This window comes from Salmo salar, chromosome ssa19 (assembly GCF_905237065.1).
Source record: "Salmo salar chromosome ssa19, Ssal_v3.1, whole genome shotgun sequence".
NCBI classification, from domain to species: domain Eukaryota; kingdom Metazoa; phylum Chordata; class Actinopteri; order Salmoniformes; family Salmonidae; genus Salmo; species Salmo salar.
Genome location: NC_059460.1, coordinates 28,001,175 through 28,019,607, shown reverse-complemented (window position 1 = coordinate 28,019,607; position 18,433 = coordinate 28,001,175). Strand labels below are relative to the sequence as shown.

The 18,433-nt window shown below is 42.9% G+C and overlaps 1 protein-coding gene across 2 annotated transcripts in view; it reads left to right on the top strand.

The window, feature by feature from the left end:
* Nucleotides 1–18,433, top strand: part of LOC106578707 (plexin domain-containing protein 2) — a 161,569-nt gene that overhangs the window by 92,370 nt on the left and 50,766 nt on the right. For both annotated transcript variants that reach the window (XM_014157836.2, XM_014157838.2), the window contains exon 5: nucleotides 14,791–14,913. In XM_014157836.2, coding sequence (XP_014013311.2) covers nucleotides 14,791–14,913 — 123 coding nt within the window. The remainder of the gene's footprint in view (nucleotides 1–14,790; nucleotides 14,914–18,433) is intronic.

Here is an 18,433-nt window from a genome sequence, read left to right as displayed (position 1 = left end):
ATGCATGCCCTATCTTCTGAGTTTGATTAGTAGGCCGTTGAAAATGGGAACGATTTTTTTTCAAAATGCGCTGTGGCGCCCCCTATCCTACGGTATCCTCAAGAGGTTATGAAATGCTTGTAATTATACTTCAGTATTCCATAGTAACATCTGACAAAAATATCTAAAGACTGAATCAGCAGTCTTTGTGGAAATAAATATTTGTGTCATTCTCAAAACTTTTGGCCACGACTGCATATTCGGTCACTGTGGGGACATCGTCATCAATGCACTTATTGATGAAGCCAGTGACTGATGTGGTGCACTCCTCAAAGCCATCGTAAAGAATCCCAGAACATATTCCAGTCTGTGCTAGCAAAATCAGTCCTATAGCTTACCATCTGCTTCATCTGACCACTTTTTTATTGACAGAGTAACTTGTGCTTTCTGCTTTAATTTTAGCTTGTAAGCTGGAATCAGGAGGATAGAATTATGGTCAGATTTGCCAAATGGAGGGTGAGGGAGAGCTTTGTACGTGTTTCTGTGTGTGGAGTAAAGGTGGTCTTTTTTTCCCCTCTGGTTGCACATTTAACATGCTGGTAGAAATGAGGAAAAACGGATTTCAGTTTCCCTGCATTAAAGTCCCCGGCCACTAGGAGCGCCGCCTCTGGATGAGCGTTTTCCTGTTTGCTACAGCTCATTGAGTGTCGTCTTAGTGCCAGCATCGGTTTGTGCTGGTAAATAGACAGCTACGAAGAATATAGATGAAAACTCTCTAGGTAGATAGTGTGGTCTTCAGCTTATTATGAGATACTCTACCTCAGGCGAGCAAAGCCTCGAGACTACCTTAGATATCGTGCAACAGCCACCCCTTTATTACCAGAGGCTGCTGTTCTGCCGTTCCTGCCGATACAGTGTATAACCCGTCAGCTGTATGTTATTCATGTCATTATTCAGCCACGACTCGGTGTAACATAAGATATTACGTTTTAATGTCCCGTTGGTAGGATATACGTGCTTGTAGTTCGTCCACTTTGTTATCCAGCGATTGTACGTTAGCCAATAGTATCGTTGGCACAGGCAGATTAGCCACTGTTGCCAGATCCTCACAAGGCACCCCGATCTCCTTTGCAAAACCTCAGTCTCTTTCTGCTGCTAATGACGGAGATGAGGGCCTGTTCGGGTGTCTGGAGTAAATCACTCTCGTCCGACTCATTAAAGAAAAAATCTTAGTCCAATTCAAGGTGGGTAATCGCTGTTCTGATGTCCAGAATCTCTTTTCGGTCATAAGAGATGGTAGCAGCAACATTATGTACAAAATAAGTTACAAACGATACAAAAAAACAAAACAAAATACCACAGTTGGTTAAAACCTCTCTCGGGTATGTGGGACGAAATCGTCCCACATAGTCAACAGCCAGTGGAATCGAGTGGCGCGAAATACAAAAACCTTAAAAATGCTATAACTTCAATTTCTCAAACATTTGACTATTTTACACCATTTTAAAGACAAGACTCTCGTTAATCTAACCACATTGTCCGATTTCAAAAAGGCTTTACAGCGAAAGCAAAACATTAGATTATGTTAGGAGAGTACCCAGCCAGAAATAATCACACAGACATTTTTCAAGCTAGCAAATATGTCACAAAAACCCAAACCACAGCTAAATGCAGCACTAACCTTTGATGATCTTCATCAGATGACACTCCTAGGACATTATGTTATACAATACATACATGTTTTGTTCAATCAAGTTCATATTTATATCCAAAACCAGCTTTTTACATTAGCATGTGACGTTCAGAACTAGCAAAAACACCGAAAACGTCCGGTGAATTTATTAAATTACTCTTGATAATCGTTTACAAAATACATAACAATTATTTAAAGAATTATAGATACAGAACTCCTTTATGCAATCGCGGTGTCAGATTTTAAAATAGCTTTTCGGCAAAAGCACATTTTGCAATATTCTGAGTAGATAGCTCGGCCATCAAGGCTAGCTAAACAGACACTCGCCAACATCGAGGCTCAGTAAACTCAGAATTACTAGTAGAAAAATTGGATTACCTTTGCTGTTCTTCGTCAGAATGCACTCCCAGCACTTCTACTTCAACCACAAATGTTGTTTTGGTTCAAAATAATCCATAGTTATGTTCAAATATCCTCCGTTTTGTTCGTGCGTTCAGGTCCCTATCCGAACGGTGACACGCGGACACATGTCGTGACAAAAAAATTCCAAATATTCCATTACCGTACTTAGAAGCATGTCAAACGCTGTTTAAAATCAATTTTTATGCAATTTTTCTCGTAAAATAGCGATAATATTCCAACCGGGCGACGTTGTTTTCGTTCAAAGGCTGAAAGAAAACCATGGCCACTTCTCGGGCCGCGCATCTCCTGTCTCTGGGCCACCAGCCTGACCACTCACAAACAGCGCTCCTGTACCTAGCCCAGAGACAACAGAGATCTCATTCTACTTTCTGGCGCCTTCAGAGAGCCCATGGGAGCCTTAGAAATTGTCACGTTACAGCAGAGATCCTGTATTTTCGACAGAGATGCCACAGAAGCACAAGAAATGGTCAGAGAGGGCCCTTCCTGGATGGAATCTTCTCAGGTTTTGGCCTGCCATATGAGTTCTGTTATACTCACAGACACCATTCAAACAGTTTTATAAACTTTAGAGTGTTTTCTATGCATATTCTCGTTTATGGAAAAGAGTAGTAACCAGTTTAAATCGGGTACGTTTTTTATCCGGCCGTGAAAATACTGCCCCCTACCCTAGAGAGGTTAAGAGCCCATAAAACGGCAGCCATCCCCTCTGGCGCCATCTTTATCTTGCCTCCTCAGTCTGTAGACAAACGAACTGAGGGAGGATTGAAAACCCCCGTCTGACACAGACCGCAGTATAAAACCACCAACAGCCCTCAGCACAAGTCCTCCGGGCAGTTGGTACAAAACCACCTACAACAGCATCAGCATCAATGGCCAGCCTGCTAGACTTGGGGGGGAAACCACCACCACTCCCAGTCCCCAACACTCAGCAATACCAACCAGTCATGGGATGCATCCCAAATGGCACCATATTCCCTACATAGTGCAGGGAAAAACCAGACCAGGGTTTGGACTTGGAAAATGACCTACACTGCCAAGTGCTGTAATAATAACCTATTGATATACATGTGTATTAGGAGTGATATGACATTATGAACAAGTGTGTGTGCAAGCGTGTGTGTAACAGACCAGAGCGAGTCAGACACGTTAGAACAGAGGCGAGTGTGTTAGTAAATGTTCCAACAGCACTAGGGAGGAGGGAGGGTGAGGAGTATTTTCCACTGAGAATGAGGGTGAAACCACAACGTCTGCAGTGGCAATTATCACATCAAAGAGTCATGAGTAAACCATACCCAACTATTCCAACAACGTCTGCTCACATTAGACTGTTACAATAATGGTAGCAATATAAATCAGCATCATCATCATTATGATTATTATCATCATGATCGTCATCATCATCCGAATATATCATTTTCTTGATTTATTATTGACCTTTATAGGACAAATTACTATTATTGGGCAAAGTGAATGTTCTTCCCTAGCTACAGTATATCCCACTACCTCAGAGCTAGCTTGTAAAGCACGGAACTACCAGAACAGTGTTGTGGTGATGAGAGATGAATAGGGGTGCATCCCAAATGGAACCTTATTCCCTATGTAGTGCGCAACTTTTGGGACTATAAATGGGAAAGGGTGCCATATGGGACACATACAGCATAGAGGCTGTTAGCAGCTAGCAGCTAGCCCAGAGGAGAGGCCCCAGAACTCTGCCTCTGTAAATCCGAGCTCAAACACCTCCGTTTCAGTGTCTACCCCTCCCTTCATTCCCCTCTCCATCCACTACTGCTCCACCTCCCAGCCTATCAATCCATTTAGCTAGCCTTTTCCCCCTCCTGGCCCTGCCCTTCTCCAACCATACACTTCCCTCCATTGTAATCGTGTTATCTTCCTGTGAGTGTTAACCTTTCCGTCAGTGTGGCATGTTGTAGGTCTATGAGAGGAGACATACAGTTGAAGTCAGAAGTTTACATACTCTTAGGTTGGAGTCATTAAAACTCGTTTTTCAATAACTCCACAAATTTCTTTCAAACTGTAGTTTTGGCAAGTATACTTTGTACATGACACAAGTCATTTTTCCAACAATTGTTTACAGACAGATTATTTCACTTATAATTCACAATTCCAGTGGGTCAGAAGTTTACATACACCAAGTTGACTGTGCCTTTAAACACCTTGGAGAATTCCAGAAAATGATGTCATGGCTTTAGAAGCTTCTGATAGGTTAAGTGACATAATTTGAGTCAATTGGAGGTGTACCTGTGGATGTATATCAAGGCCTACCTTCAAACTTAGTGCCTCTTTGCTTGACATCATGGGAAAATCAAAAGAAATCAGCCAAGAATTGTAGACCACAAGTCTGGTTCATCTTTGGGAGCAATTTCCAAACGCCTGAAGGTACCACGTTCATCTGTACAAACAATTGTACGCAAGTATAAACACCATGGGACCACGCAGCCGTCATACCGCTCAGGAAGAAGACGCGTTCTCTCTCCTAGAGATGAACGTACTTTGGTGCAAAAATTGCAAATCAATCCCAGAACAACAGCAAAGGATCTTGTGAAGATGCTGGAAGAAACGGGTACAAAAGTATCTATATCCACAGTAAATCGAGTCCTATATCAACATAACCTGAAAGGCCGCTCAGCAAAGAAGAAGCCACTGCTCCAAAACCGCCATAAAAAAGCCAGACTACGGTTTGTAACTGCACATGGGGACAAAAATCGTACTTTTTGGAGAAATGTCCTCTGGTCTGATGAAACAAAAATATAACTGTTTGGCCATAATGACCATTGTTATGTTTGGAGGAAAAAGGGGGAGGCTTGCAAGCCGAAGAACACCATCCCAACCGTGAAGAACGGGAGTGGCATCATCATGTTGTGGGGGTGCTTTGCTGCAGGAGGGACTGGTGCACTTCACAAAATAGATGGTATCATGAGGTGAAAAATAATGTGGATATTTTGAAGCAACATCTCAAGACATCAGTCAGGAAGTTAAAGCTTGGTCGCAAATGGGTCTTCTAAATCGACAATGACCCCAAGCATACTTCCAAAGTTGTGGCAAAATGGCTTAAGGACAACAAAGTCCAGGTATTGGAGTGGCCATCACAAAGTCCTGACCTCAATCCTATAGAACATTTGTGGGCAGAACTGAAAAAGCGTGTTTGAGCAAGGAGGCCTACAAACCTGACTCAGTTACACCAGCTGTCAGGAGGAATGGGCCAAAATTCTACCAACTTATTGTGGGAAGTTTGTGGAAGGCTCTCCGAAGTTAAACAATTATAAGGCAATGCTACCAAATACTAACTGAGTGTATGTAAACTTCTTACCCACTGGGAATGTGTTGAAAGAAATAAAAGCTGAAATAAAACATTCTCTCTACTTTTATTCTGACATTCAAATTCTTAAAATAAAGTGGGGATACTAACTGACCTAAGACCGGAATGTTTACTAGGATTAAATGTCAGGAATTGTGAAAAACTGAGTTTAAATGTATTTGTCTAAGGTGTATGTAAACTTCCGACATCAACTGTATGGTCCTGCCTGCAGTCAGATAGTGGAGAGGAGAGGGTCAGTACAGGGGGTTTTAGAGTAGAGCTGTGTCCAAGTAATCAAATAGACAAACACACTGAGGACAGAGACTTTATAATGGCGCTGGAGAGGATGGCTGCTGTTCTATGGGCTCTTAACCAACCGTGCTATTTTGTTTATTTTTTCACATTGTTTGTAACTTATTTTGTACATGATGTTGCTGCTACCATCTCTTATGACCGAAAAGAGATTCTGGACATCTTAACAGCTATTACCCACCTTGAATTGGACTAAGAATTTTTCTTTAATGAGTCGGACGAGAGGGATTTACTCCAGACACCCGAACAGGCCCTCATCTCCGTCATTAGCAGCAGAAAGAGACTGAGGTTTTGCAAAAGGAGATCGGGGTGCCTTGTGAGGATCAGGGGACGAGTGGCTAATCTGCCTGTGCCGTCGGTAATATTGGCCAACGTACAATCGCTGGATAATAAAATGGACGAACTAACAGCATATATATTCTACCAACGGGACAATAAAAACTGTAATATCTTATGTTTCACCGAGTCATGGCTGAAAGACGACATGAACAACATACAGCTGGCGGGTTATACACTGTACCGGCAGGATAGAACAGCAGCCTCTGGTAATAAAGGGGTAGCAGTCTATGTATATTTGTAAACAACACCTGTTGCACGATATCTAAGGAAGTCTCGAGGTTTTGCTCGCCTGAGGTAGAGTATCTCATGATAAGCTGTAGACCACACTATCTACCTAGAGAGTTTTCATCAATATTCTTCGTACCTGTCTATTTACCATCACAAACCAATGCCGACACTAAGACCGCTCTCAATGAGCTGTATATGGCCATACGCAAACATGAAAACACTCATCCAGAGGCGGCGCTCCTAGTGGCCGGGGACTTTAATGCAGGGAAACTTAAATCTGTTTTACCTCCTTTCTAAAAGCATGTTAAATGTGCAACCAGAGGGGAAAAAAAGACTACCTTTTCTCCACACACAGAGATGCGTACAAAGCTCTCCCTCGCCCTTCATTTGGCAAATCTGACCATAATTCTATCCTCCTGATTCCTGCTTACAAGATAAAATTAAAGCAGGAAGTACCAGTGACTCAGTCAATAAAAAAGTGGTCAGATGAAGCAGATGCTAAGGTACAGGACTGTTTTGCTAGTACAGACTGGAATACATTCCGGGATTCTTCCGCTGTGAGCTAATGGGTAGAGCTGCCGCTTTCAAGGAGCGGGACTCTAACCCAAAAGCATATAAGAAATCCCACCGTGCCCTCCAACGAACCCTCAAACAGGTAAAGTGTCAACACAGGACTAAGACCGAATCGTACTACACCGGCTCTGACACTCGTCCGATGTGGCAGGGCTTGCAAACTATTACAGACTACAAAGGGAAGCACAGCCGAGAGCTGCCCAGTGACACGAGCCGACCAGAGGAGCAAAATTACTTCTATGCTCGCTTTGAGGCTAGTAAGACTGAAACATGTATGAGATCCTCAGCTGTTCCGGACAACAGTGTGATCATTCTTTCTGCAGCCGATGTGAGTAAGGACTTTAAACAGGTCAACAGTCACAAGGCCACAGGGCCAGACGCATTACTAGGACGTGTACTCCGAGCATGCGCTGACCAACTGGCAAGTGTCTTCACTGACATTTTCAACCTCTCCTTGTCTGAGTCTGTAATACCAACATGTTTAAACAGACCACCATAGTCCCTGTGTCCAAGAACACCAAGGTAACCTGCCAAAATGACTACCAACCTGTAGCACTCACGTGTGTAGCCATGAAGTGCTTTGAAAGGCTGGTCATGGCTCACATTAACACCATTATCCCAGAAACCCTAGACCCACTCCAATTTGCATTCCTCCCCAACAGATCCACAGATGATGCAATCTCTATTGCCCTCAACACTGCTCTTTCCCACCTGGACAAAAGGAACACCCATGTGAGAATGCTATTCATTCACTACAGCTCAGCATTCAACACCATAGTACCCTCAAAGATCATCACTAAGCTAATGGACCCTGGGGCTGAACACCTCCCTCTGCAACTGGATCCTGGACTCCCTGACGGACTGCCCACCGGTGGTAAGGGTAGGTAACAACACATCCGCCACGCTGATCCTCAACACGGGGCCCCTCAGGAGTGCGTACTCAGTCCCCTCCTGTACTCCCTGTTCACTCATGACTGCGTCGCCAGGCACGACTCCAACACCATCATCAATTTTGCAGATGACACAACAGTGGTAGGCCTGATCACCGACAACGACGAGACAGCCTATAGGGAGTTAGTCAGAGATCTGACCGTGTGGTGCAAGGACAACAACCTGTCCCTCAACGTAATCAAGACAAAGGAGATTATTGTGGACTACAGGAAAAGGAGGACCGAGCATGCCCCCATTTTCATCAACAGGGCTGCAGTGGAGCAGGTTGAGAGCTTCAAGTTCCTTAGCCTCCACATCACCAACAAACTAACATGGTCTGATTACACCAACACTGTCGTGAAGAGGGCACGACAAAACCTATTCCCCCTCAGGAGACTGAAAAGATTTGGCATGGGTCCTCAGATCATCAAAAGGTTCTACAGCTGCACCATCGAGAGCATCCTGACAGGTCACATCACTGCCTGGTATGGCAACTGATCGGCCTCCGACCGCAAGGCACTACAGAGGGTAGTGCGTACGGCCCACTGCATCACTGGGGCCAAGCTTCCTGCCTTCCAGGACCTCTATACCAGGCGGTGGTTGACTCCAGCCACTCTAGTCATAAACTGTTCTCTCTGCTATCGCATGGCAAGCGGTACTGGAGCGGAAGTCTAGGTCCAAGAGGCTTCTAAACAGGTATTAGGTATTCTTCTTAAACTGCATTGTTGGTTAAGGGCTTGTAAATAAGCATTTCACTGTAAGGTGTATTCGGCGCATTTGACAAATAACATTTGATTTGATTTGACACATTGAAATAAATCACACGACAACACATAACAAGGTGACATAAGATGTGGTGTCGTGACATGATGTGTTTCTTCAACTCTTTGATTTGAATCACCTCATAACAGAAGTAACAGAAGAGGTGGTGACGTAACATGTGTTGCTTCAACACTTAGATCTGAATCACCTCATAACAGAAGTAACAAAAGAGGTGGTGGTGTTCTATAAAGTGTTGCTGGTGCTGTCAGGGCCAAGCATTGAGCAGTGTCTGGCGGTTGGAGGTTGTAGTGGTAGACAGGCACTGTCTGTCAGAATATGTGTTCCAAATGGCACCCTATTTCCTATATAGTGCACTACTTTTGACCAGAGCTCTATGGGCCCTGGTCAAAGGTAGCGCACTATTTAGGGAATTTGAGACACAACCAGAGTGGTCATTTGAGACACAACCAGAGTGGTGATATGCGATCTGATCCCTCTGTAACCCCAACTGCCAGAGAGAGCCAAGGTAGAAATGCAGCTGTATGGTGTCTTTACTAGGCCAGCACCCCTGAAAAAAACAGCCCATATGGACACACACACACACATTTCACCCTCAGCGCCAGATTCCTCTCTACACACGTATTGGGCTTGTCGTCTCTGTTTTTCTCCAGGCACGTTTTGGTTAAATCCTTTGTTTCATGGGGATGCCACAGGGCTGATGTAGAAGCTCGTCACAGAAGCCCCAGAGGAGTGTGTGGGATGCAGTGGAACAACAAGACAGCTAGTAAACACACACACACACGCACGCACGCACACACACACACACTTAATTAAATCCTCTTCCACTCACACACACTTGCATACTAACAGGCAAACAGAGGAAGGAGAAAGACACAAGGTGGTCTCTCAGTATGCACCCACTGGGCACAGACATCAATTCAACGTCTATTCCACATTGGTTCAACGTAATTTCATTGAAACTATGTGGAAACAATGTTGATTCAACCAGTATGTGCCCAATGGGAAGACAGTAGTGAGACCAGTTGTTTCTCCTCTCTTCCTGTCTGGCCTCCTCTATGCGTGTCATAAGCCCCTGTCATTATGACTACACAGGAACAATGAGGACAGCCTCTATCTTAATTGAAGAGGTGGTTTTCTCTGCCGCTGTTTGGAGATAAGACAAGATAACGGCCAGATACACTGCAGACACTTGTGTCGGACATATATGTGTGTGCATATGTGTGTGCATGTGTTCCTTCTATCCTGGCTGCTCGCTGCTCCAGACAGCTGTTTTAAACTCTGGAATTACTCCAGAACTAAACATAGGCTCAGTATGGAGAAACAACTGACTTGTTTGGACAGAATGTCCAATAAAGTAGAATGGCTGGTCAAGAGATTGTGATAATGTTTCCTCCAGTATATACAGAACAGTACTCCCTGATACCAGACCATATAAACAGGGCTGAAAATGGAACAATCTCATTGTTTCACCTCTACCCCCTCTCTATTTGGCATTGTCTCTGTGTCTCTCCATCTCTCTCTTACTCTCTCTTTCTTTCTTGTTCTTTCTCTCTCTCACCCTCTATCCCGCTCTCTCCTCCTCTCTCTCTGCCTTCTCCGTCTCTCACACTCCCTCTTTTTCGCCTTTTCATTCGGCTACCAATTGTCCTGGCTGAATCGTTCATCATCTACTTTCCAGTCCCCCTCCTTAAAGTGATGGCTACAACAAATTCGACTGCCAGGTAGCCTAGCGGTTAGAATGTTGGGACAGTAACCAGAAGGTTGGCTGTTCAAATTCCAGAGCTAGCACAGTGGAAAAATCTGTTCTGCCCTTGAGCAAGGCAGTTAACCCCCACAACAACTGCCCCTGGGTACCAATGATGTCCATCAAAGCAGCCTCTCTGATTCAGAGGTGGTTGGGTTAAATGCAGGAATACATATTTCATTTGAATGCATTCAGTTGCACAACTGACTAGGTATCCCGCTTCCCTATTGAATGGCTCTCTTTCTGGGTGTCTGTTCTTAAGCGTATTGAGAGACTGACTGATTTCTTCCAGGCTGTCGGATGGCTGTTTTTGTGTTCGCAATAGATTGTTAGAAAAGTCTCTCTCATTTACACAGAGAAGCAGGCACAGAGCCAAAAGTCTCCTAACAGCTTGCATTTAACATAGAGGCGTGTGTGTGAAAGTGTGTGTGTTTGTGTGTGTCCCTGATGGTCTTTGTGTGGTTATGATGCAGGCCTGCACTGTACTTCTTAGTCTGGGCCCCTCTGTGCTGTTTCAAGATAGAAAGAAAGAAAAAAAAGAAAAGAGAGAAAGATGGGGGAAGCAAGGTGTGGCGTAGAAAAGGAAAGTTAGATAAGGTACATATTTGGGCCACTGTTGGGTAAACACTAGATCTGATGGAATGCAATGATTGAGTCGGAGTTAAATCATTTGTGTCAAACTCCCCCAGTGTGTTGTGAGAGAGTGATAGAGAGAAAGAGAGAGAAAGCAATCATTCAAGAGCAGTTAGATGAAAGGATAAGGCTAGGTAGGCCACTATATTCTCTCTCTCTCTCTCTCTCTCTCTCTCTCTCTCTCTCTCTCTCTCTCTCTCTCTCTCTCTCTCTCTCTCTCTCTCTCTCTCTCTCCCCCCACCCACCCATGTTTACCTAGTAGGCCCACAGGTATGCCAACTGGAGACTGGAGACAAACACTGGCCAGGTAGACTCAACTTCCCCTCCTCCTCCTCCCCTTCTTCTCCTCCTTCAATACCTCTCATCCTCCCCTCCTCCATTGTTAGATAGACTCAACTCCTCCTCACCTCATCCGCCTCCTATCATCCCTCCTCCATGGCCAGGTAGACTCAACTCCCCCTCCTGCTGCTCTCCTCCTTCTATCCTCCTGTTCTCCCGTATCTTTACAGTTCTGAGTTCTGCTGACTGCACTGGTGGGGGCACACAGCTATACACACACCCACTGTGCTGAGTGGGGGCTACACTTGACTGTGAGGTCCTTAAGAACAGGATTGATTCCTCACTGGGAGGGACTGTGCTCTTGGCCTTTCTCGTGATGTGGTATTTTTTTTTTTACAGCCGTTGTTGAAGACACATGATGACACAAAATGGCGGTGAATTGACTGTAGCTACATGTGACCTTTGAAGAATGCTTTTTTGCTATTTTTAGCAATTTTTCTCTGTGGTTTTTACTGTCAAAGTTTCAGTCTCAAATCTCTGTCACCCCCCATCCCCCCTCCCCCCACCCCCAAAGCAAGAAGGAAAGGGAAGATGAGGACATGTAGCCATTTTGATTTATTTAATGCATTTTCACAGCTACTGACTTTGCTATACTTCTCTGTCACAGAATAAATAAAGATTTTGTTTCTGGAATCATCAATGTTAATGTACCCCTCTATGTAAAGAATATTTCCTTAAGACGAATAGCCAGTACTTTTTGTTTCACAGGGGTACATTAATAAAATTGGCAACTGGCTGATAAGCAGTAAATTATGCAGGTCTACTTTGTGTTGATTGAGTATGGTGTGCTCAGCAGACATACTGTATATATTTATCCTTAATGCTGTTTGTAAGGACACATAAATTGCATAATTGGCATATATATTACTCTTACTGAATTTCCACCTGGGTGAGGATATTGGAAATGTAATCAAAGCCTATTGGATGATAACTTGTTTTTAACTAGGACAGAGGAATTTATAACTGACTTAACGTAGGTACAGCAAATCCCCTTATTATATGGGACACTTTTAAATGTGGCTTTAGATGCCATGCAATTCATTACTCATCTCTAAAACAAAAGCAATACAAACTGTACCATAGAGGCTCATAATAAGTTAGAGGAAAAACAAAAACATTATGGAGGAAGTTATACAAGAAAGATCAAGTGTAATATATTATAAGCATTAAGCCAACTGGATGGTGTATGGGGAAAAATGCACCAAATTATTTTTTAATCTTCAACATAGAAATGCTACCTTTTAGAATAATAGTGAAGACATCAACACTATGAAATAACACATATGGAATCATGTAGTAACTAAATAAGTGTTAAACAAATTTGTAACCTTTATTTACCTAAGCAAGTCAGTTATGAACAAATTCTTATTTACAATGACGGCCTACCCCAGCCAAACACTGGGCCAATTGTGCACCACCCTATGGGACTCCCAATCACAGCCAGATGTAATACAACCTGGACTTGAACCAGGGACATAGTGACACCTCTTGCACTGAGATGCAGTGCCTTAGACCGCTGCCCCACTCAGGAACCCTGGTTAAAATATTTGAGATCCTTCAAAGTAGCCACTCTTTACCTTGATGACAGCTTTGCACACTTGACAACCAGCTTCATGAGGTAGTCACCTGGAGTGCATTTCAATTAACAGGTGTGCCTTGTTAAGTTAATTTGTGGAATTTCTATCCTTCTTAATGCATCTGAGCCAATCAGTTGTGTTGTGACAAGGTAAGGATGCTATACAGAAGATAGCCCTATTTGGTAAAAGACGAAGTTCATAATATGACAAGAACAGCTCAAAAAGCAAAGAGAAACGACAGTTCATCATTTCTTTAAGACATGAAGGTCAGTCAAAACGGAAAATGTCAAGAACTATGAAAGTGTCTTCAAGTGCAGTTGCAAAAACCATCAAGCACTATGATGAAACTGGCTCTCATGAGGACCGCTGCAGGAAGGAAGACCCAGAGTCACCTCTGCTGCAGAGGATAATTTCATTAGAATTACTAGCCTCAGAAATTGCAGCCCAAATAAATGCTTCACTGAGTTCAAGTAACAGACACATCTTAACATCAACTGTTCAGAGGAGACTGCGTGAATCAGGCCTTCATGGTCGAATTACTGCAAAAGAACCACTACTAAAGGACACCAATAATAAGAAGAGACTTACTTGGGCCAAGAAACATGAGCAATGGGCATTAGACCGGTGGAAGTCTGTGCTTTTGTCTGATGAGTCTAAATTTGAGATTTTTGGTTCCAACCGCTGTGTCTTTGTGAGACACAGAGTAGGTGAACGGATGATCTACGCATGTGTGGTTCCAACCGTGAAGCATGGAGGAGGATGTGTGATGGTGTGGGGGTGTTTTGCTGGTGAAACTGTCTGTGATTTATTTAGAATTCAATGCACAATTAACCAGCATGGCTACCACAGCATTCTGCAGCGATACACCATCCTATCTAGTTTGCGCTTAGTGGGACTATCATTTGTTTTTCAACAGGACAATGACCCAACACACCTCCAGGCTGTGTAAGGGCTATTTGACCAAGAAGAAGAGTGATGGAGTGCTGCATCAGATGACCTGGACTCCACAATCACCTGACCTCAACCCAATTGTTTATTTTTTTTTTTTATTTCACCTTAATTTAACCAGGTAGGCCAGTTGAGAACAAGTTCTCATTTACAACTGCAACCTGGACAAGATAAAGCATAGCAGTGCGACACAAACAACAACACAGAGTTACACATGGAATGAACAAAAGTACAGTCAATAACACAATAGAAGGAAAGAAAATGAAAAAAAATTGATACTGTTTGGGAGTTGGACTAAGGAGTGAAGGAAAAGAAGCCAACAAGTGATATGCCGATACTGTACACTGATGATTCATGTTTTCTTTTAAATCCACAACTTGGATCCCTCCACAGCCTCATAGAGGATCTAGATATTTTTTCTAACCTCTGGACAACCAACCAAATTAAGATAAGTGTAATATATTACGTATTGGATCACTGAAAAATACAACTTATTAAAATGGGCCACACACGGACACAGTCGTGAAGAATGTGCAACAGTGCCTCTTCTTCCTCAGGAGGTTGAAAAGATTTTGCATGGGACCTCAAAAAGTGTGCTTATATTTGTCCTATTTCACGTGTGAATTGGGAAATGTGTTTTTGGCATATCCCGATTCTCCCTGAGACACCTGTGGAGAGTGGGACCACGTCCAGAGTCTGCCATTATCAACGGCAACCCTGGAGCAATTAGGGTTATATGCCTTGCTCAATTCGAAACTGGTGACCTTTTGGTTACTGGGCAAACGCTCTAACTGTGAGAGTAATTTCTAGTGTTTGTACTGTATGTGCGTGTGTGTATGTGTATGGTTTGAGTGTCAGGCAGAGAAGGAAGCTTAGGCTGGGAACATGACATGACATTGACATGTGGATTGTTGTGTTGTGGCGACTATTGTATTTAATGAGTAATATCTGCTGTATGTTTCCCCTCACTCAGGGTTCATCTACACAGGGGATGTGGTCCACAGAATGCTGACGGCCACCCAGTACATCGCCCCCCTCATGGCCAACTTTGACCCTAGTGTCTCCAGGAACTCAACCGTCATCTACTTCGACAACGGTACATGGAATTCAATGTCTTTTCTCTGTCTTTATTCATATTGTAGCAACCACAAAAACATATTCAAATCAAGAGCCCTTTGACACTTGGTCAAAAGTAGTGCACTATTTAGGGAATACACTCAAACAAATGCCGCGTTAAAAACAACCCAATATGGATAAATATTGGACAGAACACATGTTGGGTCATTTTAACCCAGCCAGTTAGGTCACTCAGTTGGGTTGTTAGGTTATTGATTCTGGGTTATTGAGCAATGACCCACCAGGTAAGATTAGAAGACTGGAAGTGTGGCTTAGTAGGGGCATGGCTAGTTATTTTTAGCCACCTGTAAGCGCAAATGTCATTCCGGTTCATGTTCTGTTGTATTATTATCGCATGTTAAGGTTGAGTACTGACACTTTTGTAGCTTTTATGATGCTTACACAAGAGTACGAGTTCCTCAAAAGCCATATTCTAATGTTGCAAGAGTCACCACTTTGTTATAATGCTTAAATAATGTTATGAAATGTATATTGAAATATGTAATGTGCAAAAATATAGAAGGACATTGGAATTTGCAGTGTGCAAACTTAACATGATGAACAACAATGACATTTACTCTCACAGGTGGCCAAAAATAACTATCTTAAAGCCATGCCCTCAATAGGCAATGCCTCCTGAAAATAACCAGGTTACCCAAACATGGCTTAATTTAACCATCAGTTGGGTTTTTATTCACTTTCATGCTGGGTTGACCCAGGAGCTGGGTCTTTTTTATGTAATACATAGGTTATTTTCAGGAGGCATGGCCTATGGGGGGTGTGGGTTTCAGATACTTCAGTGCGTAACCTTAATATGTGAAAACAATACAAGGCCGTGTCTAGACTTGACAGTTTATGCAGATTTTGTATCATGGAGATACAAATCATGGAATTCCGAACACCTCATGTATCTACAGTTGAAGTCGGAAGTTTACATACACTTAGGTTGGAGTCATTAAAACTTGTTTTTCAACCACTCCACAAATTTCTTGTTAACAAACTATAGTTTTGGCAAGTCGGTAAGGACATCTACTTTGTGCATGACACAAGTCATTTTTCCAACAATTGTTTATAGACAGATTATTTCACTTACAGTGAATTACAGTGCCTTGCGAAAGTATTCGGCCCCCTTGAACTTTTCGACCTTTTGCCACATTTCAGGCTTCAAACATAAAGATATAAAACTGTAATTTTTTGTGAAGAATCAACAAGTGGGACACAATCATGAAGTGGAACGAAATTTATTGGATATTTCAAACTTTTTGAACAAATAAAAAACTGAAAAATTGGGCGTACAAAATTATTCAGCCCCCTTAAGTTAATACTTTGTAGCGCCACCTTTTGCTGCGATTACAGCTGTAAGTCGCTTGGGGTATGCTTTTACGCCAAACATAACGTTTTGCATTGTTGCCAAAAAGTTCGATTTTGGTTTCATCTGACCAGAGCACCTTCTTCCACATGTTTGGTGTGTTTCCCAGGTGGCTAGTGGCAAACTTTAAACGACACTTTTTATGGATATCTTTAAGAAATGGCTTTCTTCTTGCCACTCTTCCATAAAGGCCAGATTTGTGCAGTATACGACTGATTGTTGTCCTATGGACAGAGTCTCCCACCTCAGCTGTAGATCTCTGCAGTTCATCCAGAGTGATCATGGGCCTCTTGGCTGCATCTCTGATCAGTCTTCTCCTTGTATGAGCTGAAAGTTTAGAGGGACGGCCGGGTCTTCGTAGATTTGCAGTGGTCTGATACTCCTTCCATTTCAATATTATCGCTTGCACAGTGCTCCTTGGGATGTTTAAAGCTTGGGAAATCTTTTTGTATCCAAATCCGGCTTTAAACTTCTCCACAACAGTATCTCGGACCTGCCCTGGTGTGTTCCTTGTTCTTCATGATGCTCTCTGCGCTTTAAACGGACCTCTGAGACTATCACAGAGCAGGTGCATTTATACGGAGACTTGATTACACACAGGTGGATTCTATTTATCAACATTAGTCATTTAGGTCAACATTGGATCATTCAGAGATCCTCACTGAACTTCTGGAGAGAGTTTGCTGCACTGAAAGTAAAGGGGCTGAATAATTTTGCACAGCGAATTCTTCAGTTTTTTATTTGTTAAAAAAGTTTGAAATATCCAATAAATTTCGTTCCACTTCATAATTGTGTCCCACTTGTTGTTGATTCTTCACAAAAAATTACAGTTTTATATCTTTATGTTTGAAGCCTGAAATGTGGCAAAAGGTCGAAAAGTTCAAGGGGGCCGAATACTTTCGCAAGGCACTGTATATCACAATTCCAGTGGGTCAGAAGTTTACATACAGAAGTTGACTGTGCCTTTAAACAGCTTGGAAAATTCCAGAAAATGATGTCATGGCTTTAGAAGCTTCTGATAGGCTAATTGACATAATTTGAGTCAATTGGAGGTGTACCTATGGATGTATTTCAAGGCCTACATTCAAACTCAGTGCCTCTTTGTTTGAAATCATGGGAAAATCAAAAGAAATCAGCCAAGACCTCAGAAAAACAATTGTAGACCTCCACAAGTCTGGTTCATCCTTGGGAGCAATTTCCAAATGCCTGAAGGTACCACGTTCATCTGTACAAACAAAAGTACGAAAGTATAAACACCATGGGACCACGCAACTGTCATACCGCTCAGAAAGGAGACTCGTTCTGTCTCCTAGAGATGAATGTACTTTGGTGCGAAAAGTGAAAATCAATCCCAGAACAACAGCAAAGGACCTTGTGAAGATGCTGGAGGAAACAGGTTCAAAAGTATCTATATCCACAGTAAAACGAGTCCAATATGTACATAACCTGAAAGGCCACTCAGCAAGGAAGAAGCCACTGCTCAAAAACCACAAAAAGCCAGACTACGGTTTGCAACTGCACATGGGGACAAAGATCGTACTTTTTGGAGAAATGTCCACTGGTCTGATGAAACAAAAATATAACAATTTGGCCATAATGACCATCGTTACGTTTGGAGGAAAAGGGGGAGGCTTGCAAGCCGAAGAACACCATCCCAACCTAGAAGCACGGGGGTGGCAGCATCATGTTGTGGGGGTGCTTTGCTGCAGGAAAATGCACTTCAAAATGCACTTCACAAAATAGATGGCATCATCAGGTGGGAAAATTATGTGGATATATTGAAGCAAAATCTTAAGACATCAATCAGGAAGTTAAAGCTTGGTCGCAAATGGGTCTTCCAAATGGACAATGACCCCAAGCATACTTCCAAAGTTGTGGCTTAAGGACAACAAAGTCCATGTATTGGAGTGGCCATCACAAAGCCCTTTCCTCAATCCTATAGAAAATGTGTGGGCAGCACTGAAAAAGCAAGTGCGAGCAAGGAATCCTACAAACCTGACTCATTTACACCAGTTCTGTCAGGAGGAATGGGCCAAAATTCACTCAACTTATTATGGGAAGGTTGTGGAAGGCTACCCGAAATGTTTGACCCAAGTAAAATAATTTAAAGGCAATGCTACCAAATACTAAT